The sequence below is a fragment of the Mustela nivalis genome, assembly GCF_964662115.1.
Source record: "Mustela nivalis genome assembly, chromosome: 1".
NCBI lineage: Eukaryota > Metazoa > Chordata > Mammalia > Carnivora > Mustelidae > Mustela > Mustela nivalis.
Window position 1 is genome coordinate 171,903,525 of NC_139020.1, and position 13,699 is coordinate 171,917,223.

Consider the following 13,699-nt stretch of genomic DNA (forward strand, 5'->3'; position numbering starts at 1 on the left):
AGAGGATTAATGTAAGACACACCTGGAAAAAAAAATTTTTTTTTTATCAAGTGTAGCCTTTACATTGGGGACCTTATTTCAGATACTTTTACATAAAAATTCAGTTCTCTTCTCAGCATGTCTTGAGGCATAACCAATACCTGACCACATGAGTCGAACTGTTAGTAGTAGTCCCTGCCTGAATTTGGCTATCAGTTTAACCCCTGACTGTACTACAACATGACATACTCTGCTGAGGTACATGAGGTACAAAAGGTTTGTGGCTGAGGAGAAGTTCATGGAATCTCCTGCACCACTGGGTTTGATATCATTACAAATCTTTAAAAATACATCTCTCTAAATTCTTCTGCAACTGTACTTCAGGGGACTTAAAGTCATAACTATTTTGTCCATGGCTCTAGGAGAGATCAACTGAGGCAACGGAGGAAAGTTCTAGGTCTGCATTTGGAGAGCAGAATAAGCTCTATTTCTATAACTGCACATGCAAAATTAAAATGATATAGTACTACCAATAAGCAAGGCAACAGATTCTATCTAGAGCAATGATGCTCATGTTGCTTTGATGTTGTTTTGCCTCCAAGGCAGGATTTCCATTATTATGGAGATGAACTGCCTCTAATTATTGCAATAACATAATTGTTCCCCAGGGCAGAATTCCTAATAACAGAGCTATACAGCTCTGCAGCAACTGTAAGAGATATCCTGAATGCAGGTTTCTCATTAAGAGCACGTATATAGACACTGTGCTTCCAGAAGAGAAACAGAATGCCTGAAGCAATAAACTGCTTTCCACACTAGGATTCGATCGGCCTTTTGGGAAAATACCTGCCATCACATTTGCTCTGCATCCCAGACTGCTGGAGTCTTCAGACCAGGCTTTCACACTTCATATACAGCATGGAGTTTTATAGCCCTGTGCTGGGATTTGCCTCCATGTATTACATGAATTTCAACTCTTCCAAAGGCCTTTGGGAGAAGAGGCATATTAGAGCCATGATCTAATTTTACCTCAGAGGCAGACTTTAGTGTCTCTAGGCAAGAAACATGAATATGAATTTTATTCCTATTTGGGTTGAATATTCTCAAGGAATGCTAGACTTGATCTGATTAGACTGTGGGGATCAGACAAACCTAAACATATATTACAGTCTGTGACAAAATCCCTAAGAATATAGATGTTGGTACTGTCTTCAAGAGAGGTCCACAGTGGTCTGAAAGTGTTCTGCCCAAGGTGACGTCAAGGTTCCTAAACCCAGTGGTCATCTTTGAGCTGTTAGTTGGTTGGATATCTTGAAGGCACAAAATGCATGTTCCTTCTTGAACCTTTCTGCTCCCTTGGTATCTGTTGTTATATTCCTCTGTTTGTTTTTCTACACCTTTGGGTCTGCTTTCTTAATCCTTCCATCAGGCTCTGTTTCCACCATTCTGTGTACATGGTTGTTCCTCAGCATTTCTTCCTTTGATTCACAAGCTCTTATTTGACAAACTTCTGTCTGGATGAATTTGCCCACTCCATTGCGTCTTATCTACTGGTGATATGTAGGTCTCATTGTTCTCCTGAACTCAGACCTATATTTCAAGTTCCTGTTGGACACATTTGCTGAGTACTTACTCTATACTGGGCATTGTCCTAGATCCTACCACTATAGAATGGAACAAAATACATTCAAAGGGCCCACTGTCACCACAGGAAGAAAAGGGAGGCCCAAGAGGAGGTCATGTGGGTAGGCTCAACTTGATTCATCTTTGTTGGCTTTGAGGATGGAGGAGGGGGGCCATGAGCCCAAAAACAAAGGTGGCCTCTGGAAAGCTGGAAATAGATGCCTATCTAAAGTTCCCAGAAGGAACACATGATTTTAGCCTAATGAGACCCATTTCAGGCTTTTGATCTCCAGGACTGTAAAATACTGTATTGTTTAAGTGAAATGCAACACAAACACACACGCACCTGCACAAATTTTTGATCTTATGGAATTTACATTCTGATTGGGTGGAGGGTGGGGAATTCATCAATATGTAGTGTGTTAGATGGCGATAAGAACTACGGAGACTATAAAGCAGGTAAAGAGGATGGGAATTTTATAAATTTCAACGGGTTCATAGGGAAAATCTTCTCTGAGTAGGTGATACTTGAATGGGAATTTTTATTCGAATGTGACACCTCCACTTGCAGGCACTTCAAATTCAACGTGTTAATATTAATCTATTTTCTCCTCTCAGACTTGCTCTCTTTGTAGTCACTACTGTGGCAATTGGCCTACTGGGCACCGGCTGCTCACGTTAGAATCCCAGGAGCCATTTTTACCCCCTTTTTCTTCATACAATCTTTCTACTTACGACATCATTAAATTTTTTCGAATTTTACCCTTTTAAGAGCCTGTCGGTCTTCCTTCCTTTACTCTCAAGAGACTGAAGTCAATGTTCTTTTCATCTCCATCCCAGACTGTTTCCTGCAATTGGTCTGCTTGTCTCTCCAAACTTGCTCCTCTGATTCTTTTCTGTACTGCAGGCAGAGCAGCCCCTTCACAGTACTGTATGACGGTGCACTGCTTGCATAAAATCCTTCAATTCTCCAGGGTCTTCAAGTTCAAGTCTAAGCTCTGTAGATGTAAAATGCAAGGCCTCCACAATCTATTGTTGGCCTACATTTTTTCAATGTTCCTTCTCAGTATATCACCTTTATAACATGTGCCCTACGATTACTGAAAAACATATTGTTATTTGGCTGCTGGGTCCCTGCACTAGTGAGCATCTTGAGGGCTGGGTTTATGTCTCCCCTTTCTCTCTATCCCTAGCAACAAGCAGAGGGGCTAGCATATGGCTAGTACCCAATGCATTCTTGGTTCATTGAACAAAACTGGAGTGGGCTAGTTTGACAGAAGAGTCACGCTGCTCTTCTGAAACTGTGCCCATGACATACAGGCTGTAAGTTTGAGATTCTTTCCAGCCACACTCAGTGGTGTATCTGTATCAGTGGTTGTCCATTAGCCTGACATAATCTATTAGCCTAATGTCTAAAAGGGAGGAGAGAAATTCTTAAGCATAAATAAGACTAAGACGTCTTTATTTACACAGTTAACGAGAGTAACATTTCGCTCATTTCTTCAGCTTCAGTGAGAAGTAAAATATTTCATCTAAGTGAATTTTCCAGTCAACTAGATCTACCCCTTTAAGCACTAAGATAATTTTTAAAAATAACCTTAGGGAGTGAGTGGTCTTTCTGTGATGTATTATATACACTTGCCTGCCTTACTAATCTAAGGTCACTGAAGTAACTTTTCCTCTTCAGAGACATCATATAACAGTAATTATCATACTTTTCTACAGAGATAAAATAAAGTTGTTTGTTCCCTCTATTAATACTGCTTTTAATTCTAGGGGGCCTACTTTTAGAAAGACAATAAAAGAAATGATCAGGATAGTGAGAGGATGCGAGAATACTGTCATATGAACAATATCAGGGACATGTAGGCTTGGAAAAGAATGAAAGAGGGCAGGACTATAGCCTGCCAGTCTATATAAAGGGAAGGGTTGGGGGTGGAGAAAAATCAGATTTGTCAAGATAACTTCAGAAAGTGAACTGAAACACAATGAGTGGAAGTTACAAGGACATAGCTTATGAAGAAAAAAAAATCTTTTAACAATTAGTTAGGTCTCCATAGTTAGAGGTGGCTAGGGAAGGATAAGGGTCCAGCCATTGTGGGGATCCCCCACCCTGGACTGGAAGGTGGGTTCTGGGACTACAGCAGGAATTTGGCACAGTTTTCTGTCCAGCATTCATTTCCTCTTGTTCTGGTAGTAAGAACCTTCAATTTCTTTGGGGAAACCCTTCTCAGTCCATGTGGTTTAAAGTGGGGCTTCCTCATGTGCTCTCTGAGGATCAGTGAATCACATTGTCCTACACAGGGCATCACATCCTCCCTGAATATACTTGGATCAGGGGAGAACACTGACCAAAGCAGGTTTATTTAATTACATGAAAATTGGTTCTGGAATTGTTATGAGAAGCTAGAAAAGGCGGCCGCCTGGGGCCACTGATAGCCATCCCAGTGACAGGAGAGAGAGCCTTTTAGAAGGTGGAGTCAAGACAGAAGGCAGGGCTGGTGACAGAGTCCTGATGCCCCTGTGTGAGTTCCTGAACCCCGCCGCACCTTCAGTCAGGTCAGCCCTGTCCTTCTCAGACGCAGGAGCCAAAGTACTGAAGCCAGCCGTGACCTGGGTTTCTGTCACTTACACCAAAAGAGCCCATTCTGGTTGAAACATGGTTTCAGGCTCCTTACAATACAGGATCCTAGGTTTTTATCAATGATTCTGCTACTTTTGTACTCAGATGTTTTGTTTCTAATCAACTTGTCTCATCTGTTCCAAGTGCCTTCTATCTGGAAACTAAAAGTAAACAAAATGATCAATCTTATTCAGTTAGTTGGCTTATTTGCTCACTTAAACCATATAATCTTGCTGCTTTGATGGTCACAAGAGGTGTTTCCTGAAGACTCAAGTACTTGGGCTTTGTGACATATCATACCTGTTTTAAATATCTGATATTGCCTAAACTCTGGTAGTTGGAAATGTGTAAAAGACAAAATGAAATGTTTTATATACATAATTACAAAGCTATAAAAGTTAAAAATTAAATCTTTCATTTAGATGCATTGTATAGAGAGGGCTACTGTGAATATGCTTTAAATTTCTAAAGGTATGACAAACCAAAGTAAGTACACACAAACATACTTTTTAAATAGTTCACATGTTACATTAAACCAATCTTTCTCAGTCTATATCCCCCGGGATAACTACAATATCACCATATGATCAATAAAATCAAAAACTTAAAACCGTTGCTTCATATACTTTCATTATAAATTTGCTTGTAGGCAATTGTTTAGTTAAAACAAAAGTTAAAGTTCATTTATTAAATAGTGTTTGGCAAAATCAGTCTAAACACAGACTCTGGGGAGAACATTACTAGAAAGGGGTGCTTGACCATAAAGTTTTGTTTCATCAAAATACTGTACCAGTACTTTGTACTTAGGTTATTAGTAACTTTTTACTCAAGAGTTAAAGGTTTGCCGTTTGGTTCTTAAGAGTCCATATCTCAAAAGATATTTAGGGCTAATAAATCTGTGTACTAGAAACTATAACTCAGCACTGGGAACAAAGAAGTGTGCCTTTTGTGTTGGTCTAAAACTCTCAATCTTTTCCTAAAATTGGAGTTTTAAAATTTTTCACTTATGAATTGTTTTGCTCATCCATTTAATAGTCTTTCTCCTTTACCAGAAAAAAAGGGAGAAAAATGGCAAAATTTCTTCTCTTCCAGTGAGAAAACATTAAAATCTTTTCTATTTTTCATGCTTTTTAGAAATTATGAGATATACAACTGAGTACATATCTTTCTCAGAAGTTAAAATCCAGTGACTCATGGAGTTAACGTGGTATATGGACCCATGTTTTAATAACATTACAATTATAAAAAATGAGTTGCCAACATTAAAAAGTCAAGAGAGTTCCAATAAAAGCCCTGATTTCTAGCTTCTCTTGAAGAACAGAAAGATAGGGAGGCAGCTGACTGGCATCTCCATATGGCAGCAATAATGTTCCAATTTAGTGGCAGGTGTGTCCCTTGAATGTAGCACACCATCATTCCCCTTAATGTTACACCTGGTCAGCTTTGGGACTCATGTACATTACCCACATCAGTCTGTCTGCTTAATACAATCTGAGTGAGGAGGAGGAAGGAGCAGAGCTGTGAGAACACAGCACCCATGTGGAGGAGGAAGTGCTAATACTGAGAGTTAGGGTCTTTCCTGGTGACTCTGGCGGTAGAGGTGAAAAAGAGCAAGGCTTGGTTAAATACATCTTTAGTGCCATATAAATGCTGAAAAAATTAACCAAGTTAATATAAATGCTGAAGCAATATGTGAACCCTATTAATCAAATCAGTAGGGGAAAGAATGAGAACTGGAGAGAGACAAGCTTTGTGGTAAGTCAAGTGGTAGAAACAATCCATGAAATTCACTTGTTAGGTAGAGTTCTTGATATTGACATACCATTTTCCCAAAGGTAATCTGATCAGTATATAACAATGGTTAAGCTACAGCAGTGGTAAGTAGTTATTAATACTGTTCAAAATATTAGGTCATTGGTTTTTTTTTTCCCCCCTAGGCGCAAACTAAGGTTGTATTTCCTCGCCATAGTGAACTTTTGAAGAGCCATGTGACTTGTTTTGGCTAATGAAACATGAGTGAAAGTGAAGTGTTTGACGTCTGGGCAAAAGCTTTACGTGCATGTTTGGCTACTCTCTTTCCCTTCTGCAATACTGATGTTGCGGAGGATGTTACTCTACCAGCCTTGGCTGTTGAGGGCAGCAAAGCCACCCTCAGACCCCCGAGGGACATGCAGTGTGAATTACAAATAGACTTCTGTTGTTTTGAATCACTTTAGGTTGTTTGCTACAGCAATCTTACTCTAACTTGATTTATTCATGGATTTTGACATGTCTGTCTATTACCTGTATTATTTTAAAGTACTTTTTCTTTACATCATTGAGAAACTAAAAATTTACAATGTAGCCTTAGTCTAAGCATTATATGTGGTACATATTAGTTATATTTCAACTGTATTTTAATAAACAAAGTAAATGCATAATTATTAAAGGTAATCTTACATACCACCTTTGGGGAAATACTGAGGTAAAACAGGAAATAAACCCTCAGGTCACAAAATAAGAACCTGTCCTCTCAAGCTTCAAGTATGTCTTTAAATTTGAACACCATGCCAATATTCAGTGAAATACATTGCTTCCTTTATATAATAGAAATCAGGAAGGATATATATTATGAATTTAATATGTGTATGAATACACCATTTATAAACCGTATCAAGTTTGTTTGCAAAAATCATTAATAAGCACAACATCATCAGCGTAAGGATCTAATTTGCATATGCAAATCCAAAGGTGTACAGGTGTAAAGGGTAGATACGGATACATTTTTACTGGCTTCCACTTCGGAACCTCAAGTACTTGACCTTTAGCATCAATTAAAATCATTATGTATACAGCTAGTAAATGCTCTGACATAGACTCACGCATAATTACCATTTTCCAACAGATTGAGTAGATTACAGAAAGGGATGAGGGATGTTTTATAGGGGTGACAGCCAAGAAAAGGTCTTACAGGTACCTCCCATTTGGTGTAATTTGACCTAAAACCCCAAACAACCCATATATATATTTACACTGTATAAACAGCAGGCATTCTAAGTGTAATTCACATATAAAAGGAAATACACAAGAGTTTATATGTCAGAAAGAAAAAATAACTTGTTTTAAAAAGATGTCACTAAAATAATCACAACTATGTTATATGCAGAATGAGTTTTGGAATTAGTAATATTTAGCCTCAAAAAAAAAAAAAAGGAGAAGCTATTGAGACATAATAGCCATTGCCAAATATTTGAGAAGTTGTCACAGCAAAGACACACTGGATTTCTTTGTTTTAGGAAAACAAGTAATATGGAGAAAAGTGGGTGAATCAACAAATAATTTTTAGGCTAAAATTAAAGGAAGGTTTTTCCAGCTGCTCACCTTTAAGCAGCTCTGACAGTCAACAGGGATCATGAAATCTCTCTTTGCAGGGAGGGTTTTGGAGAATCTTAATATAACAAGAAGGATTAGAGAGACCAGCTAATTTTAATTCCACACTCTTCCAAAACTTCAGATATTTGATTAACATTTAGTCCATCAACAGCAGATGGTAAATTTCTCCCTCTAGAACTATTAATAACAGACAAATAAATTATTATAATCAATTATTAAAAATATCTCAAGATAATACCTTTCATTTTCTCTTAATATGTCCCTTCCTTTCTTCCAGGTGTAGACAGGTTTAGGAGAAGCTTTTGGCTTACACTCAATGACAACTTCACCTCCCACTTTCACAAGAGTTACTCTTTTTAAGAGGGTTCTCGAAAAATCCGGACCCACAGCTGGAAGAGAATACAGAAAATAAAATAATTATTATGGAAGGAAAAAAAACCCCACTAGATCATGCTTTAGTCTTTTTCTTTCTACAGTGTATTTACTGTTGCCTTGGGCATCAAAGGGAAGAGGTTAAATTTTTTCCAAAGTAAAAAGAGTAGCACTGTACATTTTGATGGGTTTATTAAAAATCGAGGTTAATTTATATGTGTAAAATGCCCCAGTTTCAAATGTACAGCTTGATTAATTGGGCATACTACACTAAGAAGATCAAGATACAGAACATTCCATCACTCTATTCAGAGACTCAAAAAATTATTTCATGTTGAAATGAATAAAAATTTTAAAATTTCAGGGAAGCATAAGAAAAGATAAACAAGAAAATCCACAAGGCATTTTTCTGATTATGGAGGTTAAAGCATTCCTTCTTTGATAACAGGTTCTGCCTCTGCTCCATCCCTTAGCACTCTGTGTATGTCTCCATGAGAACATGCTGAAATGTCTCTATCATCACCCTCTGAGCGTCTACTTAAAAACAAGGGCTTTCTCCAGCTTTCCGCTACTGTTGCCTAATGCAATGCTTGGCTCATGCAGGATAAACTGGGCTTGCTCTTAGAAAACTCAATTCCATGCTCACTATGAGTGTTCTAAATTCATTTTATAACTCAGGTGGTTATACAAAAATAATGTTAAAGAATTATTGCTTTCCTAAAACAATAGATACACATTTGTATCTTCTCAGAAGGAATTTAAAAGATGCCTTTCTGAAAAAAAAATCTCCATTTCCTTCTGGGTTAATTAAATTAATGTGATCCAAGATCTCTTTTGAGGAGGGATTCACCTCTTGGAATCTTAATTTCGCTATATTTAAAATCCCGGACTCTCAGCAGTTTGACCTACTAGAATCTAAGATTTTAGATCACGCCGAATGTGAAATTTAAATACCACAAATTACTTAAATGAGGACAGAGAGTGAGAATATATGTATGTGAGTAGGGAGAATGGGAGTCAATTTCTTAATTGCAACCAAACCAGGTACTAGTGATATATATATATTTTTAAAAATGACAAAAATAAGCTTCAGTGAAAGCAAGTTAAAGTTTTATTAAGTGCTTTTGTTGTGGAAATATTTTCAGTAATTGTCTAGAAGGAAATAAAAGTGGAAAGCCTATTTTTTAAAGGGGTGATGCAATGTATGACTGGAGCTGGTTTTACTATGCAAAGGTGAAATTAAGTAGATGAGTTTAGTAGGCTGTTGATATCTCCATTTGTGCACCTTGGATTCATGAGGGCAGTCTACAACTTGGAGTATAATTCTATAATGATAAGTACAATTAATAAGTAACCTGCAAGTTGTTACTGATGTTTCTGCTGTAATGAGATAAATGTATTCCTAGTATGATCTGCAAAATCACATAATAAAAATTATAGGATTATGAAAAAGATAGGGTCAGGATAGACCTACTCAATATTTATGTAACACCACACTATTAAAGAAACACCTGGCCACCCCTTGAATAAATGTATTAGCATGATTAAAAGGACAAGTGAAATTCCTAATAAATACTACAAAAAATGCAGAACATGTGTGTGTGAATTGTACGTGTGTGTGAAGACAGCTGGATGAAAGACAGAGGAAGAGTTGAGATCGCTCAACTCAAGCAAACAAGTAAAACTGGAAAGACTTTGTAACAAAGCAAAATCTGCAGGAAGCCTTAGGAGAACCATGCTATCAGCACTGTCATGTTATCTAGTCAAACTAAGCCAAGAGGAAGAATGTAGGTGAGGGGAATGGTGGGCAACATCGTTTTGCCTTGGATACTGTGTTGACTTGAATCAGTGGGCTCTGTGTTTGATTGCTGCCATGTATGAAATACATGAACAAAGCCAGCATTTATGTTCTACTGTCATTATTCCCCCATTTACCATTCCCATACATGCTAATATGCAACACAGAAAGGATTCTATAGCACAAAAGCTTCGCTCTCATCTTAAACACCTGAACTGACACATTAATGTAAAAAAAAAAAAAATTTCTAGAAGTTTTTGAAAAAGAGTATTTTGTGAAATAGAGTTACAAAGCTGTATCATATAAAAATCCCTTCTTAAAACTGTATCTTTCTATACACACATTTTTATCACTTTAGGCAGACATTTTTCATCTGTTCAGGAGGAATTCTGAAATTGCATTTGAAATGAGTTTACATAAATCAAACTGTGCACAACACATGGGTGTATTTGTCAAAAAACTATATATTGCTTTTACGAGATTCGAAATAGCATGATATCAGCCTCACAGAAGACAGAAAACACACGTCCAGTTTCAGAAGCATTTTCACTGTACTGTTTAGGTGCATATTATCTTGTGGATATCCTAGTGGTAAGAGTGGCTTTGAATATCTTTCATTAATAAAAATAGAATTATAAATTCAAATCTCTTCCCTTTGTTTACTTAATTTGCTTAATTTACCTCTACTGTTATTTAACCCTGCAAATCTATCAGCTTCCACATTAAGCTGCAGTGCTTTCTAGGGCAAAATTGTCAAACCTTCATCAGTTTGTGAATACTTCACCCATTAATGGGTTGTTAACATTCTGCCATTTTGTGATCATCTGTTGCACCTAAGATGCCCTTAAGTGTATGGAATGATGTTTTTTTTCCTCTCTGTACCTTGTATTTAAGTGAAAGGAGTCAGTTAAATTTGACATTCACAGAGAAATTAGGTTTTAAAAGTTACTGGTAAGGTCCTCAGTAGAGCACTATTAGAACTCAACCTTTGCTGGCACTTAAAAATTTAGTACACATTGAAGGTGAAACTTCAGTAGGTTCTTAATAGCTCAGAAAAGGTAAAGCCAATTGTTAAATTACCCACTTGAATCTGAGAGTTGCTCAGATACTGGGGATCCTCATTTGCTAAATCTAATGCACTTAGGGGATAATATTTCTTACATCAACTACTAGAGGGCACTGCTCTCTCAGTGTTGGAATGAGTCAGGTTACAGGACCTTTTTCATTTGGAAAATGCAACTTTTTATTATTTATCAATGATCTTTAATTCATTAACATTACATGATCTATAATAAGCATCCAGCTAGAAGAAGTTCTCTTGTTAATTCACAACTGTTTGGTTTTACTGAATTAAATGACTCTTAGTCACATGTCAAGGGTATTTAAAGTAGCTAACAGAACACTTGAAAACAAAAGTTTTGTGACTTAGTGTCATTTCTCAAGAGAGAGCAAGGGTGATAACTCCTTGACTAGATGTGCAAAGGGAGTAACATTTGGGAAATGTATGAATGTGCTTTTCATTATTGAAGAGGAAAGGATAATTCTGCATACAGTTCTCCTGCACTTAGTCTGTAGAAACATCACTAACAACATTGCCAGTGGATGGAGACTATTCTGTTTGGCCCTTCTGGAATTTCAGAAGTCTTGACTGTTTTAAACTTTATTATCATTAACTATCACCTCATCATTCCATAAAAATAAACCTAGAGTGAATTCATCAATTCAAATGTTTTCACCGTTACAGAGAAAATGCTGGTATCAGAGTTTAAAACCCCAAGATTTTTCTGGCTTGCTGGGTAGATAACTAGAAGGCTGCTTACAGTGGGAATCTTCTTTCTAGGTCATCATTTCAGAATGGTGGATTCAAAATCAGCCCTCTCTAGCCAAGGACAACATTCATAAGAAGACTCAACAAACTCTGAAGAAAGATTTCTCTCTTCTACTATCAGCATGATGTGTCCTGTGTCCCTTTTAAGTTCCTCATACCTGTGCCTTGGTTGTTTTGGTTGAATATATTGAATGTCCTGCTTACCTGGGTCTCCTCCTACCGTTCTTATGTTTATGGATTCCTGCTCCTTTGTGAAGGTTAGTAAAAGAAAAGTCATAATATTTATAGTCATGAGGTTGTTTTGAAGAATAGATGAAATGATAAGTGTCTTGTATATTAAGTACGTAGCCCAATATTTGCTTCCTTCCTGCTTCTCCTCTCTGTTATCTCCACTACCGCCACCACCAGTATTAGGGGACTTTATGCTGAAATAGAAGAGTGCTTTTTAGAGCCAAATAAACGTATTGTGGTTGGAATTTTTTTTTTAATTTTGAAATAATTATAGATGTACAGTCACAAAGGTAGAGAGGTCCTGTATATTTCACTTACTTTCTCCTAACGACTGATTATACCCTATGTGAGCATTCTACAACATCAAAATAAGGAAAATGATCGTTGGTACAATGTGGGTCTTTAGTTCTGTGTTATTTTATCACCTATGCAGACTTGAATAACTACCACTGAAATCAAGACACAGAAGTATTCCATCATAACAAAGATTTTTCTCAGGCTTTTATAGCCACATCCAGCTCCCTCTTGCTGAATTCTCCCTAATTTCAAGAAACCACTAATCTGTTCTCCATCTCTATAGTTTTGTCATTTGGGGAGAATATTTTATATATAGAATTGCATAATATGTGACCTTTTCAGATATATATATATATTTTTTACTCTGCCCAATGCTCTTGAGATCCATCTCAGTTGTGTGTATCAACAGTTAGTTCTTTTTTATTACTGAGTAGTGGTATCTCATCCATTCAGTTATAAGTGAAAATAGTTTCTTAATGTTGGCATTTCAGGCACTATGGTAACTGACAAATACTTTTGAGCACAGGAACCATTTCAAGATCTCTCAACAGTTTCTCTGCCAACAACTAGGATCAGGCTTAGCCTTTTTTCTTTTTATAAAAGGCTTGAAAAGCCAAAAATTAATTGTGGAGACTTGGGTGGAAAATTTTTTTCTTATTCCAAGCAAGACATTTTAAAGCCATTTTGGAGATTATATCTTACATACAGTGATTAACATGTTGATTAGAAGTCATTCTTACATGTTTTAAGAGCCTCAGCTGCTAAATCCTTGTTAACCACCTTTGAGCTACCCTATTTAAGACAGTATGCATTTTTAAATATCTGTAATCACTCTGACCTCCTTGTATAAGTCCAAATTAGTGATATTTTATTATATTATGCACAATGTCCTAAACCCTTATAGAGATGCCTGTCCTTCGTTAGACAAGTAGTGTATAGTACTGTAATGCCTTAATTGATTGTAATTTTGTTAGGAGATAGAAATGTTTGTTGAGTGAACAAAAGAGAGTCATTTGAATGTGGTAGAAAGAATCATAGTATTGCAGTGGTTAAGAAGACGTGGTAGCATTTGTTATTAGCAATCCTTAGATCATCAGTGTCTTGAAGGCAGAGACTATGTATTATGGATCTATATAACCCTTATTGAGCCCAATGTTGGGCACAAAGTAGGTATTTAATTGGTATTTGTTGAATAAATGTATGTTGTAGGAGAAAATTCAGAGTTCAGTTCAAAATAGAGAAGTCTCTTCTCATGATGCTTTGCCTGGATTCACATCCCTTTCTTTCCTCTAAGGGGGGTTGTAGATGGCTTCTCAGACTTACAGGATACTCCATCCTTTCTGGAATTGGGACTTAGTATAATGAAGTAGAATTGCCCAAGAAAAATTATCTCGGCTGTTTATACTCTTAAACCACTCTGAAACTACTGGTGTGAAGTTAGATTAAGAAATGGCTCTCAAAACATTACACCAAGGAACTTATCTTTTAGTGCTCCCCAATTTCTGTGGTGTAAATACTTCTATGATGGCCAATTTCAAGTTACCAACAAGAAGTCATACGGAGCTGAAGGATACAT

At 36.9% G+C, this 13,699-nt stretch overlaps 1 protein-coding gene across 13 annotated transcripts in view; it reads right to left on the bottom strand.

The window, feature by feature from the left end:
• CNTN4 (contactin 4) overlaps window positions 1-13,699 on the bottom strand; it is a 930,864-nt gene that overhangs the window by 133,054 nt on the left and 784,111 nt on the right. For all 13 annotated transcript variants that reach the window (XM_082711571.1, XM_082711575.1, XM_082711573.1 and 10 more), the window contains one exon: window positions 7,836-7,986. In XM_082711571.1, the coding sequence (XP_082567697.1) occupies window positions 7,836-7,986 (151 nt within the window). The remainder of the gene's footprint in view (window positions 1-7,835; window positions 7,987-13,699) is intronic.